The following is a 26,184-nucleotide window of genomic DNA, read 5'->3' on the forward strand; positions in this document are numbered from 1 at the left end:
TAATTAATATAACGTCTAATCTATACATTAAATAAATCAAGGTAAAATAATATGCCATTAATTTTGATGAAAGTATTCAACATAAATTAAAAGGGCGAAGTAAAAGTCAGAAGTAAATTACATTTAAAATAATTTAAAAATGTTAACATATTTACAATAGAAATATTACAAAAAATTGCTTAAAATTAAAAACATTATGCCCGTTACTTAAAATTAAAAACATGCTGCGCGTAACAATTGTTAAGCAATTTTTGTAATATTTCTATTGTAAATATGTTAACATTTTAATATTATTTTAAATGTAATTTACTTCTGACTCTTACTTCGCCCTTTTAATTTTTGTTAAATAATGCCATTAATTTTATCTTGGCTTACTTTCGCCATATCCTCTTCATTTAAAAATAAAATTAATACTTTATTTTTATCCTCTAATAAGACCGGGAAATCATGCAATTGCTGTAATCGCTGTTCCATCGCAAATCGCAAATATTCGTCCGTTCATTGTTGTATTGTCCGGTACTCGTTGCTCGTTCCGAATTACAAATCATGCGCATAGACCGCATGAACGCATCAGACGCATCAGACGCATCAACTGCCTCAGGTCGAAAGAGAAGCAGTCAATGCGCTGAGTGGAGTGCTAAGAATTCAGTACGGTTAGTACAATCTGGGGAATTCAAGTACTCTCGAAGCGCTTTCGAAGCGCGCAATAGTTAACTCGAAACGACTTTCTATGCAGTCTACGCGCTTCATGCGCGACTCGGAACGCACCCAAAAGGAAAGCAGCCATATTTCCACCATGCATTAACCAAGAAGAAGAGAAGTAGTATCGTACTGCTACTACTATTCCATTATCCACTCAATTTTCATTGTTTCAAATTTCTTTTACTATATTGGACGTGATCTGGCCGTATCGTCCTCCTATCTCATCATTATCGGAGGCGAGAGTCATAATTAAAAGAAGAAGAATACCATGTCTATTCTATAGTGAAGGCCTTAACCTAATTTTGGCTGATGCTAATTTATCCGAACTGTATGTGTTAAAGTGCAAAATGACATACCAGTTACAGTATTTAATTGCAAAACAATTCGCATCTTAATAATGTGTTATTCCATATAATTGGTTTGTAAGTAGATTTAGATATTACTTGCATAAGAAATAGTATTAAGGGTCGACAGGAGTGACCCACTCCACTCCTGTGGAAATGAATTTTTTATTCCCAAATTACGGCTAAAATACTGGATGGATCGCGTTTTAATTGTGGTATTCGTAATTAGGAAAGGCTCCTGAAGGCTCGTACAGAGCTATTTTTTTGTAAAAAAGGCATAATAAAAATTTGTCCTGTTATCTCACTCGATGTGTATTATGGTGCAGTTGAGAGGTGTATACATGATCTTATCTTAATAAAAATTTTCAAGTATCAATTTGCAAATCTGACTCTGTACGAGCCTTCCTAGCAATATAACAATAAAATCCCAACAGGTTTCATAAGGAAATTTTATTTCTTTGAGAAGAAAAATGAGCATAACTGATCTAGATCTGCACTGATCTGCACTCATAAATGTTACCTTTATTCCCAAATTATGGCTAAAATATAACATGAATCGTGTTTTGATTGTGATATTCGTAATCAGAAAAGGCTCCTGAAGGCTCGTACAGAGCTATTTTTTTGTAAAAAGGCATAACAAAAATATTACGGGAGTGGAGTGGGTTACTCCTGTCGACCCTTAAAAGACAATATTATTCTGTAAGTAATGTTAAAGGATTTTTTGAAAAAATAAATTTGTAAATATAATACATTTGAAATTTATGAAGTTATTGTATATTGATTGTTACTTATTTTTTCAGTAAAAGTTTCATGATGTTTGAACTGCCAACAGAATTGATAGCTAAGCCTTTAGCTTTGATAGGCTTGACTGGATTAGATGTTGCAAATCCAGTACATCGCTCTATCTGGGATGCATTCAGCAATAATCGTAGACCAGATTGTGCAGCTGTTCAATTTAAGCTCCTTAGTTTGACACATGAATTTCCTACTGTTAAACCAAAGGTATTATGTTTGATAATACAATATATGAATCAAGGATATGATTTTGCTAGGAAATTACAAAAATAATATTAATTTATGTTATTTATTCTATCCTGTTATGTTATTTATATATTTTAGCGTAGCTCGTATGAATGGTACATACCTAAAGGAATTTTAAAACGAAACTGGATGAATAAATATCTCAATGACATTCCTTCTGTAGTTGTTGCCTTCTATGATTTAGACTGGAATGATTCTTTATGGAATGAGAAAAAGATGGAATGTGCTTCTAGAGTACAATCTTTAAGGTAACATTTTATAATCTGTTTAGAATATTTAATATTATTGATGTATTAAACTAAATAACATGATATCTCTGTTAGAGCTGCTCTTGATGGAAGAAGTACAAAAATAGCTGTAGTATTGATACAACATGCTGTTCAACCGCTTCCTGGTGCTGAAGATGTAGTTGCAACTGAACGTGCAACAGCATTGTGTGGAGCTTGTGATTTAACAGCAAAACTTTTATATATTTTACCACATGCTGATCACTTATTAGGATATATATCTAGGTTTTTAATTTTGTAATTTTTTATTCCTCCATTTTTTATCCTTGAAGGAAATAATAGTTTTATTTACTATAGACTAGAGACGGCATTCTATGATTTGGCACAAAATTTTTATCATCACGAATATCGAAATGTTAAAAGTCATCGCGATCAACTCAATAAGAATGTTCATCAATATTTATTTGTTCGACATCAATTTAAAATGGCATTCTTGAATGAACTTAAACAGGAGCTGCATCTTGCTCAAAAGTAAGATTAAAATTATGAATAGCAATATTACAATATATGTATGTGTGTGTATGTTATGTACATGTATGTATGAATGTTGCAGGCATTATATGCAAGCTTATCACAATCTTCTAGAAACAAGAATGACAGATGCAAATGCAATAGAGATAAAAACTGTTGCTGGTTTTATAAATTATAAGTTGTGCAGAATAATGTTTAGTTTAAATCTTCCTAAAGATGCCATCTCTCAGTTTAGACTTCACACAGAAAGGTATAAATATTGAGTGCAATAATTTACACAAATTTCAAACTTTAATAGTAATCATTGATTAATGCTTATTATTAGATTTAAACTAAAAACGGGTCCAAAGGATCTTATGTTTGAGCATCATGCTTGGATGAGTAGCCAGTTCTCTACATTTGCAGAATTATTTGATGAGGCTATTCGACAAGGATTACCTGCTGTTCAAACGCAACATCCAGGGTATTATTTCCAATTAGCTGCCAATCACGCAAGCTTACGACAATCTGCGTGTAAAGAACTCTGCCAGGTACACATACGAAGAACTTAGTTTTTTAACAAATATATTATACATTTTCTGATTATACATATTATAATTATATTACTTGAGTTTTAATAAAATTTGTTAGCATATAAGCAGCTATCCAGATCCAGATCCATTACTGGGTGAAGAAAAACTCGAATTTTATGGTCAACGGCCATGGAGACCTGGGAAATTAAGCGCAGAACCAGCAGACACAGCTCGAGAAACTATCGGCATACAAGCTTTACAATACAGAGAAAGAACTACAGTTAATCATTCTGTAAGATAATTACATATATATCTGTGTACTTTTAAAATAATATGTGATAAATAATTTTAAAATATTTGCATTTCTTTTCAGATGATAATTATTGGTTTACTAGGAAACGCGATATCACAATTCAAGATATATCGTTGTCCAAGAATGCGGCGATTACTAGGTAGATAATTTGCTTTTGAAGATATAGAGATAATAATTACTTATATTCATAAAATTTCTTTTTTGTTTACAGTTGTACAAATGGCAGAAGAATACTTTAATGCTCGAGATTATGGCAAAGTTCTAACGTAAGTTAATTAATTTCTCTTTTTTCTTTACATATAAAAGCCTTCAGTAAATAAATCTTTGCCATTTAACGGCAAAGTCATTGATTCTTTTGTTATTTTCTTTAGACTCACTTTGTGTGTTAATTAGGTGTACAAATTAGTTCGGTCCGTTTTTTTTTGTGTTCAAAAATGCATTTATTTCAATACAAAATGAATGAACAGATTAATTATAAAGTATTGTCCATCGCTGGCTACTACTTTTTTTCATCTCTCAGGCAATTTTCGAATTCCATCTCGAAAAAATAACTCGTCTTTGGAGGCGATTATCTTTTGGAAAACGGACCGAACTAATTTGTATTTCAATAAAAATTTTTAAATTTTGATTGATTAGATTATTGATGCACATGTTGTGGGAATATCATGGAGAACGATGGCCAGTTTTACTCACAGATATTTTAAAGAATGCATTACGAGCTGCATATTTATCGACCAGTATTCAAGACTATCTCACTTTGGCTCTTGAAGCTTTAGGGCCTTCAACTACATTCTCAGAGGAACGGCAAGCTGTCATTTATAACAATATTACGAATATACTACAGGTTAGTTTGTCAAAGCGTTTATTTATTTTATTATATTAGCTACATATGATTATATTATTATTGTATAAATAAATAAAAGTTTCAAATAAGTAAACGGTCTAAATCGCGTTAAATGGATTTAATAATAATAATTGTTCTTAAATTTTATAATATAAGAGAGAGAGAGAGGGAGGGAGGGGAGAGAGAGAGAGAGAGAGAGAGAGAGAGAGAGAGAGAGAGAGAGAGAGACATAACTCAAAAACTAACAAAAAGTGTCGTATGTTTGGGATTCACAAGTCCTTCTTCAGCGATTCTTACAGATATTTGTGTCGTTGGATTGATAACATTCTCTTATGATGTGTGACGATGCAATACAGTGCCGATATAATGATTATAATTTGGATCCATTTTCCTGTTCTCAATACGAGTGTACTTATTGTCTAGAGTTAGATAATTAGTTGTCCTCAAAAAAATAGTCAATGAAATAAAATAAAATAAATTAAAATGAATAATTAAGTTATGGAATTTAATAATTAAGTTAAGGATAATACGTCAAACTTGATGAACATTGAATTTAATAACTTACAAGAGTATGTGAGACAGGACCATCGTTACAAGTTCGTCCGATCGAGTTGAACGCAGATGTTACAATGATAAAACGCAAAGTATAATAATGGAAATTCTGAGTACTAAGGTTAACATTTATTTGTTTGTGTGTGAGACTCTGTTTCAATACGTAATAATAAGACTCATCAGGATTGTCCGTGTCTTTTTGTGAGTTAATACCATTGTTTTGTTTTTCAATATGTAGCATTTCTGAGATTCTTCTTTTATGGTAGTTTATTTCAATATCTAGACTTGTAATACCTTCCTAATCTCGAAATCATGATTATATTTCAATCTGTAGTCTGAAATGACAATATGTCTAGAGGAGTTATGCTTTATGTTATTTCTATGTTCATTTACACGGGTTTTGAGTTTTTTTTGTTTGTCCTATATAAGACGCTGTATAATCTTTACAATCGACTTTGTAAATAACATTCTGATTTTGAAATTTATTTAATTTATTTTTATATATATATATGAACTTTGATGAAAGAAAATAAAGCATTCAATATATTCTGTAGCAGATTGTGAAGATTGATTTATTAAAAAAAGAATTGAATAAGAAACTTTAGGTATGAACGGTACAACAAATAATTTTTTCTTATTACTATTGTTGTTCTGATTGTTAGAACTCATATTATCAGCGTTTTGTGTGTTTAGTTTATCATGTACCATTCTTTTAATTCTTTTGATGAGTCTTATTATTATTTATTGAAACAGAGTCTAACAAATTAAAGCTAACCTTAGTGCTCAGAGTTTCCATTATTATACTTTGCGTTTTGTCATTGTAATATTTCGTTCAATATATATACATATTGTTTTGTAACATCTGCGTTCAACTTGATTGGACGAACTTGTAACGATGGTCCTGTCTCACATGCTTTTGTAAGTTATTAAATTCTATATTCATCAAGTTTGACGTATTATCCTTAACTTAATTATTAAATTCTGTAACTTAATTATTCATTTCAATTTATTTTATTTTATCTTATTGACTATTTTATTGACGACAACTAATTATATAACTGTAGACAATACACTCGCATTGAGAACAGGAAAATTGATCCAAATTATAATCATTGTATCGGCATTGTATTGCATCGTCACAAATCATAAAAGAATGTTATCAATCCAACGACACAAATATCTGTAAGAATCGCTGAAGAAGGACTTGTGAATCCCAAACGTACGACACTTTTTGTTAGTTTTTGAGTTATGTTTCTCTCTCTCTCTCTCTCTCTCTCTCTCTCTCTCTCTCTCTCTCTCTCTCTCTCTTTTTTATATTATAAAATTTAAGAACAATCATTATTAAATCTCCATTTAGCTCGATGTAGATCATTTATTTGCATTGCAAAAAACGAGCAAAATTTATTAATAAATAAATGTTTATTTCATATGATATACAAAATTAACAAAATAATGGCTTGACATTCATTGGTACTAGAAAATACCACCGAATCCAGAACCAGATTTACCAGACGATATTAAGCATCTTGCTATGGAGAAGTGGATGTTGGAATTAAATCGTTCGGAGCCAAATATTTTTACAATTGATGATAATAATATGACATCATTTATCGATCTTAAAGCAAGATTTTTGCAACAAATGTATGCAGTGAATACAATGATAACAGTGGAAGTTATCGTAAGGTATTTAAAAAAATATATCTTTTTTAATATATCTTTATTATATATGTATTTTAAAAAATTACTAAATATAATTTTATTTCTAACTCTGCAGGAATTCTTACTTTAGTATCATTGAATTTTCTAATGCATCGATAACAGTCAGTGGAGGTTATAATGCTGAGATTCCAATTGATGAGATTCAACAACCAGAACTTATTTTTCAAGCAAAAGAAACGAAAAAATTTTACTTTAACTTTAGAGCTCCTCGTCAAAATGATGGTGTAGAAATTCGTATTAGCACAGTTTCTTTACAAATGGGTGATAGCGCGCATTGTTGTATTATGTTGAGATTCTCAGCTATGGGTAGAGAAACAAATTTATTAGATCGTTTGTATCCTGAAATACAACAACTTCGGTATATCTATAGAATTTTAAAGTTCCACTTTTAGTATTTATTAGTCATTTGACAAAAAAAATTAATACAATTTTTATTTGTGATAGTGGAGGCGAATTTGAGGCAATAAGACCATTAATTCACGCAGAGATTAAACAGGAAGAATCAAGTTTAAATCTAGATGCAAAATCCAATAATCCTGCCCTTTTAGGCGAGTGGCTACCCATCATGATATCCTTATTAGCTAATGAGAATGTTAATGCAGTCTGTTTATATGTAATACTTGTATCAGATAGTAGCAGCAATGAGCAATCAAGTATGTTTTCACGTTTTTAGCATTTTTTTTTTCTTTATAAATGATCATTTTTTAAAATCTTATATCATTTTTTATCACTTAAACTGTTCTATCATGTATTTCAGCTGAATTAAGTATTAATATGCTTAGTAAAGAGTCAAAATTATCTATTATTGTTGGTGATATGATGAAAGGCACTTTGGCCAAACATATTGTGTATATTAGAGCACATAAAATAGGTGATAGAAATATCATAATAAAGGTATTTATACATAATTATCTCAATAAATTAATATATCAAATATATTATAGTTGTATAATATTATAATTTATCATGATTATATATAACAGGCAGACTATACTAGACCCGAACAAATTAGAGGTAGTAAAGAATTAACATATTCATTGGCGGTTAAGAAACCATTTGAAGTTGCAACACAATTTTATACTACACTGTTTGAACCACTAACAAAAGGTTTTGTTAACGAACCTTTTATTATTATGCCTCATATTACCTGTGTTTCTCCATGGCCTATAAACATTCTAAGTACATCTATAGAATTGGTAAGTCTTCATAGAGTATATGTATCGAGTTGTCCAAAAAGTCCATACAGATTTTCAAGCAAAACTAAAATTTAAGCTATTTGAACTAAAAAATTGTTTAGTTAAAAATAATTGTAATTTGTAAAAATGTCATTTTATTTCACAATATTTTTCCATCTTTCGGATAATTTCATAGTTTCTCTCTCGTAGAAGTTTAAAAATTTTTAATGTTATCTAAGAAATTCACATAGATTTTTCAGACAATCCAAAATATAATTTAATTATCTCTATAAGTTTGTGTTAAGAACATTGTAATAAACTTAAGCTGGAAATTAGGCAGATTCCATTCAAAAAGAGAATAATCTTGACAATCAGGAGTCCATTTTAACGGGTGTTAAACTCTGTGATGGTGAGACAGGAACTGATGCCTATTGCTTGATTCCAAAGATAGGTGGCGAGTTGCCAATTAGTATTGGAGTATACACTATTAAATGGAAAAGGTAAAAATTGGTAGAGATTATAACATAAGAAATGCAGTCTGTAATCTTCGTTATTTTCACAGAGCAAATGATGAAACCGCGTTGGAAACTAGTAGTAGCGTAACCTTAGCTCCTTTATGGGTCGAAGATGCGGTAATCGGACTGGAAACCAAAATGCCAGCCCATGGATGGGTTCGCACGCCGTTCTGTATATCATATTTTATAAAAAATCATTCTGATTACCTCATCACTTTGCGCTTAGCTATGGAAGGCAGTGATGCATTTATGTTTGCTGGGCAAAAACAAGTACGTTTCACGCTTGCATTTTATACGAAGTACATAATGATCTTATTAAATATCTTTTTAGGTTGATACTTACATATTGCCTAGGAATATTCGAAGAGTTGATTGGGTTTTACGACCGCTAGTCGCTGGATTCGTGGCTCTTCCAACATTGTCGCTAACTGTACCTGCAGGTAATAATATCTACTATATTGAACAATTTAAAGATTTTATATTTGTATTTATAGTTGATACATCACAATTGTAATATACAGATGAGGAACACAAGTTGGGTAAAGGACAACTATCAGAAATGATTGAACGTTCTTTGCCGAGTCATATATATATACTGGTAAGAAAAAAATATAAAATAATAAAATGCAATGCTTTAATAATGCTATTTTGTAATATATATATATATATGTGTTTTTTATGTTTGTACAGCCAAAATCGCAGTCTTTAGGAGAATAAATAAATTTGACATTGGGATCTCTTATTTAAAAAAAAATATTATCTTAGCTTAATTAAAATGTATTATAATAACAAATTTTGCATAGACATTTATATATATGTGTATCATATTAGAATTATAAATATAAATTTTCTTGGATATAATTTATTTAAAATATTTTATTATTGTATTTTAAAATTAAACGTTCTAAGATTATACAATATTGTTGATTTTTAACAGACATTCACTAATAAGGCCGGAATCAGACTACGCATTGAAGATTGAGATTGAAGATTGAAAGATTGAAATTTGGCCAATCAAAATAATAGGAGCTAAAGTTTCTCTATCCTCATTGGTTAAAGGAATCTTAGCTCCTATTATTTTGATTGGCCAAATTTCAATCTTTAATCTCAATCTTCAATGCGTAGTCTGATTCCAGCCTAAATGATAGCAATTACATTACTATGCGTCATAGTTCATAATAGTTCATATACATATCGATCGTTTTTAGATGTATTGAAGAACATTGCGTTACACTAGTAACGCGTTACCATGGAAACCGTGTAATCTACACTCTAGTGGTATTAGTAAACATATATTTTTCTTTATTTTCTGTTCCTCAATTAAAAAATAATTTAAGTCAATTCCAATTCTAAAAGCATTAATTACTATTGACAATTATACTCGCATATAGTGGACTGCAACAATTTAGTGAAATGGCGAGGAGCAGCAATATAGATATTGAAAGTGTTTTTGATGAATACCTGCGAAAAGAACAGCAATTTGAACAAGAAATAGAAGAACGGTACATTTATAATGAAATTTATTATTTGCTAATATAGGAATACATGCATGTGTATAACTTTCTTCTAATCAACAAAAAATTATTATTTCTCATTTTATTTCGCAGCAATAAATTACGTCGCAACAGGAATATTTTCAAAGTTTCTAACTCATCGCCAACAAATCTACCTTTAAATTTGGAAAAATCTCGTATTCGTAATCAGGCTCTTTTAAAGGTTTGCTATAGCATATTTTTTAAATAGACAGGTATGAAAAAAATATTAAAAGCAAATTTCAGTGTATGATATATTGAATATAGAATGTGCAAACTCTGTATGTTGGACAAGCTGCTTACTTTGAAGTAATTTTACTGATAAGATCATATGTTACTCAATGTTATCTATCGTTGTGTTACAATTTTTTACAATTGGAAGGAATTTTGTCATAAAGTCACTTTAAATAGCCTATATTCAGAATAGAATTTTACAAATAAAAATACAATCAGAATACATATGTATATTAAAATACATAAAATTAGTTAAAATTATAAATAGATTCTATTTTGAAATTTGACATGAATTATAAATTGTATAAAATGAATTTTGATTTGATAGTTTTCACTACAAATTATCATTACAATTTTTTAATTTAAAGACTTGATACTGCAAGATATGAGATGTTTATTGTGTATATGTATTGCATGATATATATATATACACATACACGTAAAAAATATTGTATACCAATAGATTTTAAATAAAAATTAGAAACTTACATATTATATTATTATGACAGGATTTGGAGATATCTAGAGCACGTCTGAGAACTTACGCTTCTTACACGCCTACGGATGCAGAATTACGGCAGATTTTGTTGGCCTATCGAAGTCATCTTTGCAAAAATATCCAAGACACGGAATCATGACAAACTTATTTCCGCATAATCAATTACTTGTCAGTGATCATTTCAACCTGATAACTCGAGCCGAACGAACAAACTTTGAAATGAAAAGTTTGTTGATCGTTGGGATCGATGGATCGGGTTGATTACTGCGTGGTCTATTTTATGACGTGGCTAACTCTTCGTGTGTCGAGCGTCGTGAGAACTAATCCATAAAATATGTGAATATTTTTTTGCGCACTTTTCTAGTAGTTCTGCCACAATCGGGTTCAAGTTATTATTGCGACAATAGCTACTATTTGTGTAAAGTAAAATAAAGCAGATTATTTAACAGACTGTTATATCTTATATTACGTACTTGAATCTATATTACCGTCACTCCTAAAATAATAATTATCACACCTGGTAACATATTATATTGTAACTCGAACAACGTTAACGTGTAATATCTAATATATTACAATACGAATATACTCACGGTTGACTTTTTACTTTCGGACGAAATATGAGCCGCAGACTGAAATCTAACGATACTAATTTGCGTTCTAATCTATCCGTTCAAAGGTCTCGAGAGACTTAATTATAAAGGCAAACGCGTTACTTTTTGAGGATAATCGCGTGGCGATTATTCGAGCTTACCGTATGATAGACTAACAGCTCGATAGATCTCCTCATCCAGCGTTATTCAAGAGCTTCTTCAATTGTGGAAAGATGTACAAGGAGGGTGCGCGTGAACAATAGTGGCGAACGATGTCCACCTGTACGCTCAGGCATGCCATATTCATATTTATTTTCTATGTACGGCGGTATTATCGCTGATAATTACCGGCGTGCACAACGTGCATACACGATAGGACGGCCACGTATCCAGAAATTTCCCGATAAGAAGTTCTGGTCAATAATAATTTGTTGGAAGAACTCGCGTTTATTTTAAGCTGTTGCTTTTTACACGCAACTCGCAAACGCGAATCCCGACATTTCGTTGAGTATTTATTTCACAGGCGTGACTCTTCGACGTTGAATTTGCCGGCAGATTAGATTTACGGTTTTATCGTCGGCCTCGTACACCGAAATGGCATTTCAGACTTCGGAAATGCGCAATTTATGCAAATTATCGTATAAGTCGCGCGTCCTTGTTCGTAACTTCACTTACCTTTCGTACCTTCGGAAAATACCTGAAAAACACACGTTAATTGCAAGCAACGTGTAAACGGTCTGTACATTGTAGAAAATTCAAAAAGACTGGAAAGCATCACGAATTGTGATGAATGCGTTTTCAGGGTTTAATTTTATATTTCCTACGTAGCATATAGCTGTATAGCAGCTGAGTAAATGGAATAAACGCTGTGACTTCTTACTTTGACTATTATACGATGTCCGCAACATCTGTATCAATAGCCCTATTATCTTGATATTGTATAATTTGTAACACTCTCCATGGATGTGTCCATAAATTAACGTTTTAATTAATTTAAATTGACTTTTTCGAAATCAAGATAAAATAAAAATTAGTGCATTTCTAGAAAAATCTAAATTTATAGATATGTAAACATATGGCTGAAGAGAACTTGCGAGTACAGATTGAAATTAATATCACGCTCGCGCTCTGATTGTGGATATAGTAAGAGTATACCTGGTTTATATTTGAAATATTATATCATAAACATCTGTAGTATCTGCACTTGTCGACTCACTCACTTGGATTTTTTTAAATCATTGTACATTATTTTTGCGACCTCGCGATGCCACAAAAATGTATGGCTCATTTTACGCATTTATCTATCTGGAGCGCGTGTTATGGATTACGCCTTCAAACTATTGAAAGGCATTTTATGGGATTGATATAGAATATCGTATTTTTCTTACGTTTGTTTGTCCGATTGTACGAGTTCAAGAAATGCGACTTCGTTGAATTCAACTACTTTTAGTTTCACATTAATGCATTATTGTCGCCGTTAGTGCTCATTGGATGATAGACGCGTAACGTTTGCTGTCCTTGGTACACGTAGACAAAGAAGTTCGAGAAAGGAATTAATTTTTTTAGTGGATTTTCTTCTTTGTAGCAATAAATAAAAAATACAAGTTTTATGTTACACATTATCAGTAAAAACAAAAACTCTGAAAAAAATAACATCTGCTTAACTTATATCGCACATTTCATTATATATACTAAAATAAAATTTATTTTATATATTTTAATAATGTAACGAAAGCTCAATTTTAAGATACAATATTTACCGCATTGAATATTAAAAGTTATATTGAGTAATTATTAATTTATTTCTTAAATAATTAATATTAAGGATGCAGGAATGATTGTGACTAGTATGGGTGGATTTTATTCTAATGCATATTGTGATGATTTTTATTTTCAATCAATCTATATTAGAATATTTCAGAACCCTTAAGTTTTTTAAGACAAAAATGTTTCAAACAAAAGTTCCTTAGTAAAATCTTTCTATGACCGTACAAATGATAAACACAAACAATTAAAAAGAAGGGAGCCAATAACGGTCAAAGCTGGATCACAGTGCTTATTATAATTATGTGTGAATTTTACATACTGCGTATATTATTGTCCTTCCATAAATCACGACGCTGATAGTATTTCAGCATTGACGCATACATACTTACTACCGCAGTAATATCACGAATTTAATTAACAATTTTTGATGCTCATAGCGTCATGGATCTTAATAGTGTTTTGAATGACATATTAAAATCTGAAGATAAATTAAAATTCCGTATTTAAAATTTTGTAAATAATTAAATCTTTAATTCTTATATATTGCGAAGAATATCACGTAATTTTGGCGTTTCGTTAAAAGTTCCTTAGTTATTAGGGAGAAAGAAGATCTCGGTTGAAGAAGAATGTGTTTAAGCTTAAATCAAGATAACCTAATTTTTTTAAATTAAAATTCTATTTAAATTTTCATTTCATACTCACGTGTAACTTCAAAATACTTTAATAAAGTATTTTTTCATTAAATAATTTACACGTTATGAGGCTTGGAAGTTAACAGATCAATGTTTAGTTAACTCGCTGTCTTAAAACAATTAAGTCTAAGAGAAGATGATGATCTTAGTTGACATATCCTCAAGCTTATGTTTCCTTTACCTCAAACTTAATTACTTTAAGATAAGTGTGTCGACTAAGCTTTAACCTGTTAACTTTTTAAGTTCCACAACTTGTAAAGTACTTAATGAAAATAGATACATTACAGTTTTGAAGAGTTTGATGCATGAATATATATAAAATAAAAGTTTCGATTTAAAAGATTTTAGATAATCCTTGATCTAACAAAGAGTTATTATGATTTTGCTTCTTAGAGAGTAATTGAGTAATTTTTGTCCGCGAAACATTTTTTATTTTAAACTTAAGGATTTTGAGATATTTTAGTTGATCGATTAAAATAGATCAGCCTATATGTATAAATTAAATTAACTTTAGAGATCAATTTTAAATAATTTATTAATTTTCACATAAAAACTAGATACTAGATGTTTGACAGAAATCGAAATTTGACATTTCATTGTAATTTAATACAATAATCCTATTTTATAATTATATTTTTAATTTATACACGTCTCCTTGATCGTTGCTTATCACAGTACTAATGCTTTTATATATATATATATATAATTCATTTTTGAAGTATAGAGCTTAAGGTTTAAAATTTAATAAATAAAATTACATATGTATACTTTTATATATGCGAATACAAGCATACATGTGTGTGTGTTGCACATAAATACAATATATATATTTCTGTTAATCTGTACATTTTAGATAAAGAATTTTAGATACCCACTTTTCACAAAATTATTTTAAGTAACTGAAAATTTATTACTACATGTATATAACTAAATAATATTATTATTAAATCTGTAAAAAGTTCTTGATTATAGGCGCAATTTTTTCAGGCTCATTCAAATGTACGTGATGTGTACCCGTCACCTCATGATACTCAAATTTCCTAGTTCCTACTTTTATGATGTCTAATATTTTTTGATAATTTTCAGGATTTTCAAATTTCATTCCAGGAATAGCACGTATATTGAGGTAAGCACATTTTATCTGAGATGCATATTCAAGTATTAAATCTAGAGATAATAGACCTAAAAGGGAAACCTACAAAAAACAAATAATTTTTAATAATATTACCACACTTTTTTGAAGCGTAAAAACATATAGTATTAGCTGTTGCTAATAAAACATATTACATAATTAAATTCACCTTCAATCTTGGATCACGAGAAAAATAATATTTGTCCTTTTTATGTGCTGGCTGCATACCACGTTTCATTAATATTTCTGCTCCATCCCTTGTTATAGAACCATCATATGCTTTTTCTACTATATCGAGCATTTCGTCATATTCATAAGATGGTATATTGTCCAATGTTAACAATTCATATTTCAAAAATCTGTCAATATATTCTCCAGTGGTTGCAGCTGTTTTCTTGACATCTCTTACACTCGGACTAGCAATATCCAAACTTATAAGAAAATCGACTTCATCTGGATATGATGCTGCATATAGAAATGATATAGCACCACCCAATGAGTGTCCAAGAAGTTTGACCTATTTTCATAATACAACCAAGTATAACAAACTTACATTAACTTAAGTAGATGTACACAACTTATATATAGTATATATTAAATATTATACAATATTTTATATATCTCTTATGTATTAGTTATTCTATATACATAAATATTAAACATAAAACATAATACTAGTAATGTTTGTTAAAATATTCACATTAACATAATTTTCACATACGCAAAAAAACTATATGGCATGCAGTATGCTTGAATGAAATATAAATATAAATGCAATTAAGTGTAAGCGCAAGGATGACTGTTAGATATGTATGAGAACATGTAAGCATCATATTGTAAAAGATTTTTATATTGATCTCAATTGTAAATAAAGTGAATTTTATCTACTCGCTAACCTTGTTCCAATTGAAATGTTTAATAATTCTACGAAGGAACATGACACCATCCCAATATACATAATAGAATTGACTGTTTGGGTAATGTGAAGATAAACCATGCCCCGGCATATCCAAGCAAAGAATAGAAACGTCATTCGACAACAATGGCATTAATGTATCAAAAGTGCCTGAATTATCTTGGCGACCATGTAGTGCCACTATTGGTTGGAGCTCACTAGGGCCCCACCATTTGCCTGCAGATAAGAATGCTGCAATTATTTTTTTATTTTATTTTCTATATTTTATGATATTTTAACAGAACACACATTTTGCTGTTATAAACTTGTAGAAATTTGTTAAATAAGAAGAAAAAATCCTACATGTTTTTAAAAATGCAACAAAGTTACAGCTGAGTTAAAAAGCTTTTTTTGTTTATTACTTGAGAATATAATGTAATACATAATAATATGCAGTTATACAACGATAACTTTGAATACCAAGGTTTTCTTAATCAAGCTATTATTTGCCCATTAAGAGTTTTAATATTTATATTATACATATATTATGCATACATAACAGTCAGCCTTTTTAAATATTTTTTTTATTAATTATGATATGACCAAGTGCAAGCAATGTGAATATTAAATAACGAATTTAATAACGTGTTATACCTCATGTTGGATGTAGCATATATATTTAAATTAAAAATACACGAATTAACTAATTAATAATGATACATAACATAAATGATTACATACTCCTTAAATTATGCTGTAATTGCATTTAACTTCTGCAAAATAAAGCATATAAAGCATATAAAGTTACAGCTGAGTTAAAAAGCTTTTTTTGTTCATTACTTGAGAATATAATGTAATACATAATAATATGCAGTTATACAACGATAACTTTGAATACCAAGGTTTTCTTAATCAAGCTATTATTTGCCCATTAAGAGTTTTAATATTTATATTATACATATATTATGCATACATAACAGTCAGCCTTTTTAAATATTTTTTTTATTAATTATGATATGACCAAGTGCAAGCAATGTGAATATTAAATAACGAATTTAATAACGTGTTATACCTCATGTTGGATGTAGCATATATATTTAAATTAAAAATACACGAATTAACTAATTAATAATGATACATAACATAAATGATTACATACTCCTTAAATTATGCTGTAATTGCATTTAACTTCTGCAAAATAAAGCATATAAAACCCATGCTCTTGTTTATTTCTCATATGTTACTATTATATTTATAATTTATAAAAAAAAACTTTAATCGTTGTATAACATTGACTCGCTGGCTAACCTTGTTCCACTTGTAATATTTAACAACTCTACGTAGCGCAAGAACCCCATCCCAAAATATATAGTAGAACTGTCCATGTGGTAGATGAGAGGAAATGCCATGACCAGGCAGATCTATACTTAGTATAGCTATGTTTGATAATAATTGTGCCAACTTGTCAAAAGTTCCCGAATTGTCCTGCCAGCCATGTATTGCCACTATAGGCTGCTTATCTGTCGGTCCCCACCATTTTCCTAAATTTATCAATACATTGAGTTTAATGTGAAATTTGGCTATTGAGAGCAACGTTAATCTAAGTATGTGTTTGTATCTTTGATGATTATATATATATATATATGATATGCGTTTGACATTCATATGACATCTGCCAAAGTCTGTTGATATTTATTGCTAATGCTATAGATTTTCAGCACTGATACTGAATATGGAAATGTAGCCTTTATATAAAGAATAAAATTATCTTGATATAATTTTATAATACAGGGCTGATGTAATTTACAATGTAACACGTAAGTCAGAAATGACAGACTGACCTCTAATATGTCCCCATGGCATAGGTATCTGTATTTCTTTGACATCTGTAAAAAATGATTTCCAATTATTGCGAGAAAAATTTTTTTTAACACGCCAGATGGTAGTATTAAAGAATTAACCTTCTTTCTTGTATCCATTCGTAGCACTCTCGACCGAGTTCTTTTTCTCCTTGGCATCCATGTCGACAACTGACGTTTACTTGAAATTCTTGAAAAACCCACGGATCCGAAGTGTTTCGTCAGTAACGCTGCGGAAGAAATTGCCGAATGAAAAGGAGATCTCACGGGCATAAATTTTGGGAAAGATGGATTTTTTTCAGTGAGCATGTGGCATGAGAGATCCATCGTCGAGATTTTTAGAAAACTTACATATTTTACGTAATTTTTGAAGCTTATGTGAATTGAAACTTGTAATCGCTGTGAATTCGTCTTCGAGAGAGAGAGAACGTTGCTCTCGTCACCTGTTTTTCTTCGAGCGCGACGATTTCGCAATCATCATTCCTTAAATATCGCTACCGATGACCGAGCACATATTCAAGAAGTCGATAAAGAAAGAGAGGCTATTCGTGTTAGTTTTTATCGAGTATAATCGTCAGTATTATTTGCTCAATAACTGTGTTTAAAAAATAACGGCGGAACTCACACGATTAACTTGACACATACCGAGACACTACTGTATATGTATATAATACCGAACGTACTCGCGTAAAGTAGACACACGCGGACACGCCACGAGCCACGAAACGAACCAATCGCGCATTCTAATGTTCAGAACATGTCGCGACCGTGATTTCTGCGTTTAGACTGGTTTAGACGCACGATTGGTCAGCTCTTTTATGCATTTTTAAATCGATTCATTTCCGCATTTCGAAAGAGATAGATAAAAAAATTAAGTAAAAGCGCGCGTATGTGTGTGTGTGTGAGAGAGAGAGAGAGAGAAAGACGAACAATCCCGTATAAATGATCGCAAAGGAATGCGATGTCGGTCGGCTGTTTATTCACCTATAGTCTATACTAGTGACCCTCTAATAGGTCACTAGTCTATACATGTATATAAAGGCTGTAATACACTCGAGAGTTTCAAATTATTTATTATATATTTTTAGATTTTACAATCATGCGCTATACAATGTGCTAGTCATGGATCGTTACGGCATACCCAGGCATACCTTTCCTCTTTTCACTCTCCTCGCGTCCTCGCCGACTATTGACACTTAATAATGATGAAACGTTTTTATAATTTTTGTAGCTGATTTACACTTTTATATAAAAAAATATATATGAATAATAAAAGATACATTAATAATAAAAGAGATACAAAATATTATATGAAGACGTTAAATAAATGCAGACATAAATGGCTGAAATTGTTGAAATCAACTACGAAATCGTATAGAAATGGAATAAAAATAACAAATATTATAATTAATAAGCAGCATAAATAATTTTTTATGCTGCTTAATTATAATATTTGTTATTTTAAAATCCATAGTATTATTTTAATATTAAAAGCATTAATGCTTTTAATATCAAAATACTGTGGATTTTAGAGATAATTAATAAAAATTAATGAAAAGTAATAAAAAATAAAAAACAAATACACATTTAATATTATTTTTATAAATTTATTCAGAGAAATTGAATATTGAATTATATACTGAAATATATTATATTATAAATTTTAAAGCTAATTTTTTAAAATGTGAAAAAATGTTAAGTAATGTAAAATTATAAAAATAAATAAATGACGTTAAGGGCGATATGAGTCAAAAAGATATTCGTTCATACAATAAAACATTTAATTAGTCAATACTTAATTTAGACATTGTTAACAATAATTCGGCTTTAAATAATTAATTAAATAAGATAATAAATAAAAATAAAAAATAGATAATAAATATAAACGTTACAAGTTTCGGCTCTCGAATTATTGTTAACAATGTCTAAATTAAGCATTGACTAATTAAATGTTTTATTGTATGAACAAATATCTTTTTGACTCATATCGCCCTTGACATTATTTATTTATTTTTATATAACGAGAGTCATTATTTCTCTCTCTTTTGTATTAATTGGTAAAATTATAAATAATATATAAAAAATAAATTTACTTTTTAACAGATAACGCAGCGATTTTATAATATATTTTTAAAAAGTTTATATAAACATGATTATTTTATTTATTATCATATACACCTATACTCTCTTCTCTGAGATATGTGTATTATAATGTTAATATATAGTTTATTTAGCACAAAATTTTATATATATAGATTTATTGATTAATGAAATAAAAAAGAATCGAAGATTTTTATCTATATTTTAGATTTTTGTAATTGGCTTTAATTGTTTACAGAAATATGAAAAAAAAGTTTAAATTATCATGTAATTTTTTAATCAATTCGTAATTCAGTGTGATTCATAAAAAAAATTCATGGAAAATTAGAACAAATTATACTTAAAGAAAAGTGAAAGATAAAAAATTCTTTATGAAAGTACATAATCGAATACATTCGAAAATATTTCACCCAAATGTGAAAGTTGTATTGCAAGGAAAAGGAATAAATTTTAATTTTATTAATTATTATTCTTAATATATATTTGTTCGCTAGGTGAGGCTGATATCTGCCGTAAAATTTCAACTAAAATTTGATTGACAGTGCATGTGTAAGTGTTGCATAATTATGGTATATTTTATGATAATTGTAGTTATAAAACAATAACAACAATAATATTGTAAGTTGTCTTAGAAAAATGTACCATCATTTATTCTATAGACAAGATTAAAGAATTGCTATATTGTTCTTTAAATAAATTTTTGAGGTTATGCATCAGTGTATTTTCTCATATATATTGCACTATTACTTAAAATTACTGTGACAGCTACGATGTGCGAGCATAGTCGTAATATTTTGTTGCTTAATAATTAAACATCAGAAAGGATCTGCTAAGAATAAAGTATTTATTTCTTAAATATTATTCATTATTTAGAATCTAAATACATAGATTATCATGAATGACGAGTATATTGTGAAAACTGTTCTTCATGCTGGATCAGAAAACATTAATTTCATATCAGGAACAAAGGTACGTATATCACTTGTGTTTTTTTTAATTATACAAGATATTTATTAATAAAATTTGTTATGAACAATTATTCATAATTGGTTTTATTTTAGGTTGTATTTCACTTTAGAACTACAAAATGTGATTTTGACAAAACAGTGATAGATGATAGTAGGACAATGGAAAATCCAATGGAACTTATATTAGGGAAAAAATTTAAATTGGAAGTATGGGAAGTAATTTTACAAAAAATGGCATTGAATGAAGTTGCCTGTTTTAAAGTGCATAAAAGTGTATGTTTGTAATAAGTATTTATTGTTATTTTGTATTTAACATGTAGAATATACTTTTATGGTGAATTCTGTTTTAGCTAGTGACTACATACCCTTTTGTCTCTAAGACGTTAAGAGAGGCTGGCAAGCCTCAGTCGCAGAAACGTAATCATCATTGCTGTGGCGTTACTCTTCAAAATGAAGGCATTGGTTACACTGATTTGGATGAACTTATAAAATATCCTCAAGATTTAGAATTTACAATAGGTACAAATATAAAATATCATATATTTTGTCAAAACTTAATAGCAAAAGTCTTTATATTTTTAATGATTTTCTGCATTTATTTTCCTTTCTTTGCAATATAAAAAAAAATATAGTTTTAAACAAACTTAAAATTTTATAAAACAGTAGGACTAACAAAAACTCTTGTATTTACAGAACTTATAAAAGTGGTATTCCCAAATGAATATGAGAAAGAGTCGTGGCAAATGACAGAGAATGAGAAACTGGAAAGTATTCCACATCTGAAGGAAAAGGGAAACACTTTATTCAGAGAACAAAAATATGACAATGCATCTGAAATATATGCAAAAGCTATTGGAATATTGGAACAACTCATGTTAGCGTGAGTTCTGCCTATGAAGAAATGTATTGCAGTTGAAAGAAATTTAGTTATAAAACAGACACAATATAGTTACGTCATATAATATAAATAAATTAATTTTGATTTTAGTGAGAAACCAAATGATGAAGAATGGTTAACTTTAAATCAAATGAAGATGCCATTACTTTTAAATTATGCACAATGTAAACTGTTAAATAAAGAATATTATTCAGTTATTGAACACTGTACAACAGTTCTGGAAACAGAACCAGGTATATATAATAAATACAGGATAATATTAGGTTACATAAAAGCGATATATCAATAGAATACTATTACATTTACTTTTTATTTGCAGATAATATAAAGGCCCTTTATCGAAGAGGTAAAGCATACATTGGTGCATGGGACGAAAAACATGCTATTAAAGATTTGAGAAAAGCTGCTGAAATCGACCCTTCTTTACACAATACTGTCGAAAAGGAGTTACAGGCATTTGCAGCAGCTATTAAAGAGAAAGATAGTGTACAAAAAAAGAAATTATCAAAAATGTTTAAATGAATTTGTAAAGTTTTATTTTAATATTATCATATAAAATTAATCTTTAATTTATTCACGTCAAGTAAATTTAATCAACTATATGATCCGTTTTCTTCTTTTTAAATCTGAAAAACAGATTAGTTGTTTACTAATTTTTATTATCAAATAGATAATAAAAAGTTAACAAACTAATTTGAAAACTTACCCACACAGTATGAAATATTTATGTGACTCATTTCTTGAAATATTTTCATAAAATATTTCAGAAATATTTTATAAACAATTGTAAAACATTTTAAAATATTGCATTATAATATTTCAAAAAAATATTTTAGAAATATTGTACAAATGTTATAATAACAAGAATATTTTAAAAACTGATGTCCTCTATAGACACACTTGTATTTTAAACATGTGTGTTTCATGAAAAATTTTTTTTATTTTTCAAATTTTGCAATAAAATATTTTAGAAATTTCTTTAAAATATTTTACACTCTTGAGTAATACATTAAATTTACTGTATATAGGTATAGAAGAAAAAGGAAAAAAAATTATCTGTTACCCAAATATATGTATATCTCAGTATAATATATATTATTATTACTCATATTTCGTAAAATTTTGGAAGTTATCAAACAATAAATCGATTTTATGAATGCAATTGAGAAATGAAATACACGAGTTTGCTGGTGTTTCTAAGTGGCGTGTTCACGTCCACGGTGCTAGAACTTCGTTCGAGTTCTTGTATCCCGAAATATGTAGCCAATCAATTGCAATCAACATGCAGTTTTTGCAGAAAAACGCTAAATTGATTGGTTTTACATTACTCGGTCCGAGAATTCGGACTAAATTTTAGCGTCGTGGACCCAAGACACAAATATATGAATAATGAATATTTTGCCTAATGCCTTCTATAGAAGATAAATTTGAGGTTATCGTTCATCAATCACGTTACGCAGATCCACAAGGTTGCGAAAAATCGTCGATCGAAAATCAAGAGGTGTCATGTTTGACATATGGCATAATTCGTTGTGCTACTCTTCAAATAAAGAAAACATGAATTTGATAATGTTCCTAAAGATATAATCGTGCAATAAATGTAAAGGTAAAACTCTCGACTTTATATTGATTCGTCGATGTTTTTAAATGAGATGTTATAATTAACCTATACGAGTTTGCTTTCTATTTACAATATATAATCATATTGTTCCTTAATAATAAGCTTCAAAATATGTTAAATTTCTTGCCATATATTATTTTCATATAATATAAAATTTTATAATATAGTATAAAATGTGGAAATACACATTTCTAATTCTAATAATTAATTCATAAAATTCGTAAATTTATGATGTTTTGTTTATAGAAAATATACTTTGTGTTTTTTTTTTATATTTAAGATAAAATATCTTGAGGATGAAGCTAGTATCAAGGAATGTAGATAAAGATGGAGAAGGGTAAATATATATTTTATATGTGATATATAATACAACTTTCATGATATATATACCAATGTAATTTTAAGATTAAATTTAATATAAAATTTAATGAAATCTTTAGGCGTGTATCTCTGGTTCCTGAAAATACAGAGGATATGTGGCATGCCTATAATCTCATTAGTGAAGGAGACTTTGTAAGCTGTTCTACTTTCAGGTATCTCAAGTTCAAGTTTTATATTTCTTACAATATCTTTCTTCTTTGTTTAATTTTAATATTATCTTGTTAATTTTATTTTTTACTTTTGTTTAGAAAAGTACAAATGGAATCTGCAACTGGTAGCTCTAACAGTTATAGAGTTAGAACTACTTTAACAATATGTGTAGAAAATATTGATTTTGATACACAAGCATGTGTTTTACGACTTAAAGGTAGAAACGTAGAAGAGAATAAATATGTTAAGGTAAGTAATGATAAACATTCTGCCAATTTTTATAACATATATATGATTTTACTTTACCAAAGTTGATTTCTATAAATAATGTTTGTTCATAATCTATTTCGTACTCTTTCTCTCTCTCTCTCCTCTCTCTCTCTCAAACACGGTTATAAATGTTTTATTAGCAATTTCATTTAACTCTGTTATTTTTGTGTTTGTTTTTCAATTGTTTCAGCTTGTAAATTGTTTATTTTTTAATTTTAAATGAAAATATTTATTTGTAATATTATTTGCATTATTAAAGTATTTGTGTTATATTAGCATATTAAAAGAATTGTTTCTCCTATGCATTTTGGATTATCCAAACAGGATGATACAAGATAATGGTTTCAATGATGGGATTTTGTGTCTTATTCTTCTTACATTTATATATATACTTAATGCCAATTATCGCTTTACATACTAAATTAGCAGCTAATTATTTATTATTATATTTAATTGCTTTATTTTACAGACAGGAGCATATCATACACTGGATGTTGAACAAAATCGAAAATTTAGTATTACTAAAGCTAAATGGGATTCTATTTCTTTGGAAAGAGTCGATACTGCATGTGACCCTGCACAGGTTAATGATTTTTCAAAACAAAGATTATATATTTGGCTATAATGCTTTCTTTTATTGTTTTAGAATGCTGATGTAGCTGCTGTGATTATGCAAGAAGGTATAGCACAAATTTGTTTGATAACTTCTAATATGACAATAGTTCGTGCAAAAATTGATCAAGTTATACCAAGAAAAAGGAAAGGAAACGTTTCACAACACGAAAAGGTTTGATAAACATTATGTCAACATTAAAAATGTTTTATATAGATGAGTCTAAATAATATTTCTAATTTGATATATATTTAGGGCTTGGCACGATTTTACGAGAGTATTATGCAAGGAATATTGAGACACATAAATTTTGATCTAGTGAAATGTGTTATCCTTGCCAGTCCTGGTTTTGTAAAAGATCAATTTATGGATTATATGATACAACAAGCTGTTAAATCTGATAATAAAGTTATTTTAGATAATAAAAGTAAATTTTTGCTAGTTCACGCTAGTTCGGGTTTCAAACATTCATTAAAAGGTAGCGTATAGATCTATGAAATCTGAATGAGCATAATATTTGAAAAGTGTAATTATATTATTCCAATTTATTGTTATAACAGAAGTTCTAGCTGATCCTGCTGTAATTTCCCGAATTTCCGATACCAAAGCGGCAGGAGAAGTAAGGGCTTTAGAAGCATTTTACAATACACTGCAAACGGATCCTGCTCGAGCATTTTATGGCAAGAAACATGTTGAAAAAGCTAGTGCTGCTCAAGCAATAGAAATTCTGCTTATATCAGATAAATTATTTAGGTGATTTTATTAAGCTTGTTATTATACTTATTGCAGTATTAATTTTTTAATTAATTTTATTTTATAATATTTTTTTGTACTTTTTTTGTCAAATTTTTTTGTGTTCAGATGTCAAGATGTAGCACAGAGAAAGGAATACGTTGAGCTGGTTGAAAACGTGAAAGACTCGGGTGGTGATGTCAAAATATTTTCGAGTCTGCATGTTTCGGGTGAACGTAAGTTTTATACATATAAATGATAGAAATTATTTAGTTGAAACTTTTACAAATATAAAATGCTTAATAAGGAAATTTAGTGTCCTAAATTTATTCGTAATAAAATAAAATAATCATTTTTTTTTAGAATTAGAGCAATTAACTGGGATAGCAGCTTTATTACGTTTTCCCATGCCGGAGTTGGAAGACGAAAGCGAGGATGATAGCGAGGAGGAAGAAGATTAGGATCATGATATGCTAATAATTTTGTATATATTTGTGCTGTTTGTGCAGTTAAAAATATCATATTACTAATAAAAGAAAAAATAATTTTTATTATTTATTTCCCATAAAAGTTTTGCATTTTAATTTAAATTATGATGTAAAATTGGGCGAGTTCAACACGGCAAAGCGGCTAGGTACGCTTGCTGAGCGATTGAATATGATTGGTTGGACCTATAAGTAACAATTATGTTTATTTGCTCGGCGAGCAGACTAGCCGCTTTGTATCTCTTGCATTAAATATTAATGCTTCTTCTATGTGGTTTAATATTAAAA

The 26,184-nt window shown here is 29.1% G+C and overlaps 5 protein-coding genes across 9 annotated transcripts; 4 read left to right on the top strand and 1 right to left on the bottom strand.

Moving 5' to 3' along the window:
* Positions 1–815: 815 nt before the first annotated feature.
* Positions 816–9,884, top strand: gry (trafficking protein particle complex subunit 11 gry). Of its 4 annotated transcripts, none has more exons than XM_018550041.1 (21): positions 816–1,124; positions 1,847–2,048; positions 2,166–2,335; positions 2,411–2,599; positions 2,672–2,845; positions 2,928–3,095; positions 3,171–3,375; positions 3,476–3,649; positions 3,731–3,809; positions 3,882–3,936; positions 4,307–4,514; positions 6,544–6,749; positions 6,841–7,143; positions 7,230–7,438; positions 7,543–7,679; positions 7,769–7,981; positions 8,297–8,460; positions 8,523–8,745; positions 8,807–8,915; positions 8,997–9,073; positions 9,684–9,884. In XM_018550041.1, exons 2-21 carry the CDS (start codon positions 1,857–1,859, stop codon positions 9,690–9,692), a joined length of 3,264 nt encoding a protein of 1,087 aa, XP_018405543.1. In that variant the 5' UTR covers positions 816–1,124; positions 1,847–1,856; the 3' UTR covers positions 9,693–9,884. The 4 variants fall into 4 exon arrangements, with proteins under 4 accessions (XP_018405543.1, XP_018405542.1, XP_018405544.1 ...); XM_018550040.1 differs by lacking the exon at positions 9,684–9,884 and adding an exon at positions 9,166–9,211; XM_018550042.1 differs by lacking the exon at positions 9,684–9,884 and adding an exon at positions 9,166–9,211 and having other exon boundaries at positions 8,336–8,460.
* LOC108781924 (uncharacterized) lies at positions 9,683–11,185 on the top strand. The gene is made up of 4 exons (XM_018550044.1): positions 9,683–9,753; positions 9,867–9,977; positions 10,083–10,191; positions 10,751–11,185. The coding sequence occupies exons 2-4, from the start codon at positions 9,889–9,891 to the stop codon at positions 10,877–10,879; spliced, it is 327 nt and encodes a 108-aa protein (XP_018405546.1). The 5' UTR covers positions 9,683–9,753; positions 9,867–9,888; the 3' UTR covers positions 10,880–11,185.
* A 3,411-nt stretch (positions 11,186–14,596) lies between these two features.
* Positions 14,597–18,808, bottom strand: LOC108781925 (serine hydrolase like 2 kraken). 2 transcript variants are annotated; one of them, XM_018550045.1, is made up of 6 exons: positions 18,030–18,808; positions 17,781–17,908; positions 17,661–17,705; positions 15,821–16,056; positions 15,094–15,441; positions 14,597–14,987 (listed from the first exon to the last, which is right to left on the bottom strand). In XM_018550045.1, the coding sequence occupies exons 2-6, from the start codon at positions 17,839–17,841 to the stop codon at positions 14,736–14,738; spliced, it is 942 nt and encodes a 313-aa protein (XP_018405547.1). In that variant the 5' UTR covers positions 17,842–17,908; positions 18,030–18,808; the 3' UTR covers positions 14,597–14,735. The 2 variants fall into 2 exon arrangements, with proteins under 2 accessions (XP_018405547.1, XP_018405548.1); XM_018550046.1 differs by lacking the exon at positions 15,821–16,056 and adding an exon at positions 17,128–17,360 and having other exon boundaries at positions 18,030–18,801.
* A 1,418-nt stretch (positions 18,809–20,226) lies between these two features.
* Positions 20,227–22,166, top strand: LOC108781927 (aryl-hydrocarbon-interacting protein-like 1). Its single transcript, XM_018550049.1, has 7 exons — positions 20,227–20,327; positions 20,652–20,747; positions 20,840–21,019; positions 21,097–21,265; positions 21,440–21,626; positions 21,735–21,877; positions 21,964–22,166. Exons 2-7 carry the CDS (start codon positions 20,673–20,675, stop codon positions 22,164–22,166), a joined length of 957 nt encoding a protein of 318 aa, XP_018405551.1. The 5' UTR covers positions 20,227–20,327; positions 20,652–20,672.
* A 941-nt stretch (positions 22,167–23,107) lies between these two features.
* Positions 23,108–25,872, top strand: LOC108781926 (protein pelota). The gene is made up of 10 exons (XM_018550048.1): positions 23,108–23,250; positions 23,546–23,602; positions 23,706–23,798; positions 23,895–24,045; positions 24,536–24,649; positions 24,713–24,853; positions 24,935–25,157; positions 25,240–25,432; positions 25,541–25,647; positions 25,775–25,872. Exons 2-10 carry the CDS (start codon positions 23,562–23,564, stop codon positions 25,870–25,872), a joined length of 1,161 nt encoding a protein of 386 aa, XP_018405550.1. The 5' UTR covers positions 23,108–23,250; positions 23,546–23,561.
* Positions 25,873–26,184: the final 312 nt, after the last annotated feature.

Source organism: Cyphomyrmex costatus, unplaced genomic scaffold, assembly GCF_001594065.2.
Source record: "Cyphomyrmex costatus isolate MS0001 unplaced genomic scaffold, Ccosl1.0 scaffold921, whole genome shotgun sequence".
NCBI lineage: Eukaryota > Metazoa > Arthropoda > Insecta > Hymenoptera > Formicidae > Cyphomyrmex > Cyphomyrmex costatus.